The 3,021-nt window shown below is 37.2% G+C and overlaps 1 protein-coding gene across 2 annotated transcripts; it reads right to left on the minus strand.

Annotated features, from left to right (window-relative positions):
- Positions 1–230: 230 nt before the first annotated feature.
- LOC108994818 (multiple organellar RNA editing factor 3, mitochondrial-like) lies at positions 231–2,550 on the minus strand. 2 transcript variants are annotated; one of them, XM_018970199.2, is made up of 5 exons: positions 2,143–2,550; positions 1,964–2,061; positions 1,509–1,574; positions 1,176–1,398; positions 231–428 (listed from the first exon to the last, which is right to left on the minus strand). In XM_018970199.2, exons 1-4 carry the CDS (start codon positions 2,505–2,507, stop codon positions 1,184–1,186), a joined length of 744 nt encoding a protein of 247 aa, XP_018825744.1. In that variant the 5' UTR covers positions 2,508–2,550; the 3' UTR covers positions 231–428; positions 1,176–1,183. The 2 variants fall into 2 exon arrangements, with proteins under 2 accessions (XP_018825744.1, XP_018825743.1); XM_018970198.2 differs by lacking the exon at positions 231–428 and having other exon boundaries at positions 913–1,398.
- Positions 2,551–3,021: the final 471 nt, after the last annotated feature.

Raw genomic sequence — 3,021 nt, forward strand, 5'->3', positions numbered from 1 at the left:
AAGAACGATAAAAGCATCAAAGATCCTAAACTTAAAACGGACAATGGATAAACTTTCTTCAACACTCTGTTAGTTCAATTGTCCATGAGTTTCTTGTATCTGTTGATAATCCTTCCATGTACATCATCTATGAGTTTCGGTGCAATTGGGTTATTTGGTTTTCAAGATGCATAGATCTGAAGATCAGGTGTGACCATTTTAATTGCAAAATCCAATATACAAAGAAGATATAAGAAAAGCTATCGTTGTAGGGACTTTTTTTTATTGAATTATAAACAAGAAATAGAAGGAAGAGATGCAAGCATGAAATGGCTGAACAAGTGGGCAACAGAGATGTAACATTACCATCTTAAAGTGCATAGCTATCTGTCTCAAACTCCAAAACACCAGTGCGTAAGGAAAGAAGCTCATCATACTGTCTGTGTGCTCTGTAAACATTTACAAAAATAGATTTATTATGTATCAGCCACTATTCGCTTTCACACCCCACACTTGTAACTTTTTTATAGGGTGTGGTGGTGTTTTTCGCTATGGGGGTGTTTTTCATAATATGTAGAGCGGTGAATAATAACTGATCAGAATAATTTTTTTTTAAGAAAAACATCTTTCTACTTGCAAGCAATATGGATGGCACACTCTATACCGCTACATGATTCATGCCATGTCATCAATGTAAAGAACGCACCCACACCAAACTTTCCAGGACATTCCCTTCATACCAACCAGCTTACAAATATACTTATTCTTTAGGAAAAAGGGGTAGAAAAAAAGCTCTCAACAGTCCTGAATTCACAATAAAATTACGTTCTGAATCCAGGGCTCCTGAAATAAGAAAACGGAGAACTATTCTGATGAATATGATCACCCTTTACCCCACACAAACCAATAACCCCACCCCAAAAGAGATTCACAAGCCAGAACGCATGATGAGAATATCTAATTATCCCATTGAACCACAGTTGTATAAGTTGCAAGAAAATATATTCACATTTCTTGTCCTCATAAAAAAGCTGGATAAGAAGTATACGCTTCTCATAGAACAAAAAGGAACCCAGTGCTTAGCATTAAATAAGAAATCCTACGGCAAACCTTAAATCCAATTTTCTAAGTTCTAGATATTGTGATTCTCAGCCATTTTCCTGTTAAATTCTTCTTGGTTCATTAGCAGGTCCCACCTTCCACCCTAAGCTGAATTCTGGCTATCCATTGATGTTGGTGGCTGTGCAGGCACTCCCTGATCTTGGGCCATGTTCTGTCTTTGCATTGCCTCTCTCCTTTGAACCTGCATTGTTTCTCGGCGTCTATCATAGCGTGGACGAGGCCTGCTCCTAGTTGCTTGTGGTCTCATATCAGTATATTGCGGCCTACGGATGACCCCCCCATTGATAAACAAATCCCCTAAAATCAACTCAAGAAAAAAATAAGTAGAAGGCAAAAGAAAATCACGGATGGCAATTACAACAGAACCCATTGCTAATTGCTAAATCAAACTCTTTAACGATTCTCACCTCCATAATCTTTGTTGGGCACATCAAGATATGAATCCGGCAACACCCAAAGCACACCAGGTAACCCTATACCACAAGAACCCGATAACAAAACCAGCCAGTTCAATTAAACACTCACTAATTGGATCCAGAAGAAAGCTTTAGACAAGCACTGAAACCTTCAATCCAAATGCCAAAGCATCCACTACAATTAATTGGGGAGAACGGGAGATGGTGCAAAAATAATATTCATAACTGAAACAAAAAAATAAAAACAGGAAACAAATATAAAGAAGAATATAAACAGCCAAACATCCATGATTAGCAATATAGATAAAATACCACTAACCCATAAACCCTAAACACTAAAGCACCCATATAATAAAGCAAGCGATTCCGTAGAACACCCAGAAATTTAGAGACAAAACGATTTGAAAAATTAAACCCTTTGTCACAAGACCCCGAAAAAAATTTACCTTTAACTTTATAAGAAAGCTCCTCGGAAATCAAAGCGCCAAATCCTGTATACGTAGTCGTACAAACCGAGTATATCTTATTCTTCGCCTCCTCCTCACTAGGATTCACAAAAATTAAACCCACAATTGAAGAAAGAAGTAAAAAAAAAAAATCGTTCGAAAACCAAATCAAGTAGTACCTTCCTACAACATTGGCTAGGGTTTTGACATAGGAGTTAATCATTTCCTCCTCGGAGGGTTTGGGGTCAGCGGGAAACTCCATGACGATGAGCCAGTGTTCGTAGTCGCAGCCATCGAGGAGGATCGTCTCCTTTGGGGGGCGGTTGCTCCAGTTGGGAGACGGGTCGTTAAGGGGCGAGTAGCCAGAGCCAGAGGTCTTGGAACGTGTCGGGATTTTGACCGAGTCGGGGTTGAGTTGGGGCTGGTAGTTGACCAGGAGTGCTAGAGCGAAGCGAGAACGAGAAAAGAGTGAAGAAGAATATGAATAAGAGAGAGTTCGGGTGAGAAGTGAAGCTAAACTGCGGCGGGCGGTGAAGTATGCCATTGCTGCTGGAGCTCTTGAGCTTGATGTCTGTCTAGATGCGTTTTGAACCTTTACGAGGTTATTTGTCACTTAAATTGTTTTTTTAAAAAAATACATCATTTTGATTTATTTTATTTTTTATTCTTCTTAAAAAATAAAAAATAACCAAATTTATTTTATTTTATTTTTTGCTAAGTAACCAGAATTATTTTACGTGTTTATTCCCCGACTTTCCCTACATTTTAATTTTTTAAATATTTGCTTAGTTTTAACTTTGCTTTAAAATATATCTATTATTTAAATTTTATTTTTCATATTTCTTGGGCTAAAGTAAAAAGAAATTCTTTTTACTTTTTTATATAGAACATGTTTATACGAAGACATTGGAGTAAAGGGCCAATTAACTTAACTAATAATTTTTTATGCAAGAACTCTTTTTAGAGTATAGGTATAGTTGTTGGACATTGGGCTGCTCTCAGATCACTCACATTAGAATAGGCATTTGCTCTAAAAATATAAAATCTGCCTAATTTAA

This window comes from Juglans regia, chromosome 12 (genome assembly GCF_001411555.2).
Source record: "Juglans regia cultivar Chandler chromosome 12, Walnut 2.0, whole genome shotgun sequence".
Classification (NCBI taxonomy): domain Eukaryota; kingdom Viridiplantae; phylum Streptophyta; class Magnoliopsida; order Fagales; family Juglandaceae; genus Juglans; species Juglans regia.

Coding starts and splice junctions, on each gene's coding strand:
- LOC108994818 (XM_018970199.2), bottom strand. CDS start 2,507: ATGGCATACTTCACCGCCCGCCGCAGTTTAGCTTCACTTCTCACCCGA. Junction 1,575..1,963: donor GCTTTCTTATAAAGTTAAAG/GTAAATTTTTTT, acceptor CTTGTGGTATAG/GGTTACCTGGTGTGCTTTGG. Junction 1,399..1,508: donor GCCCAACAAAGATTATGGAG/GTGAGAATCGTT, acceptor AGTTGATTTTAG/GGGATTTGTTTATCAATGGG.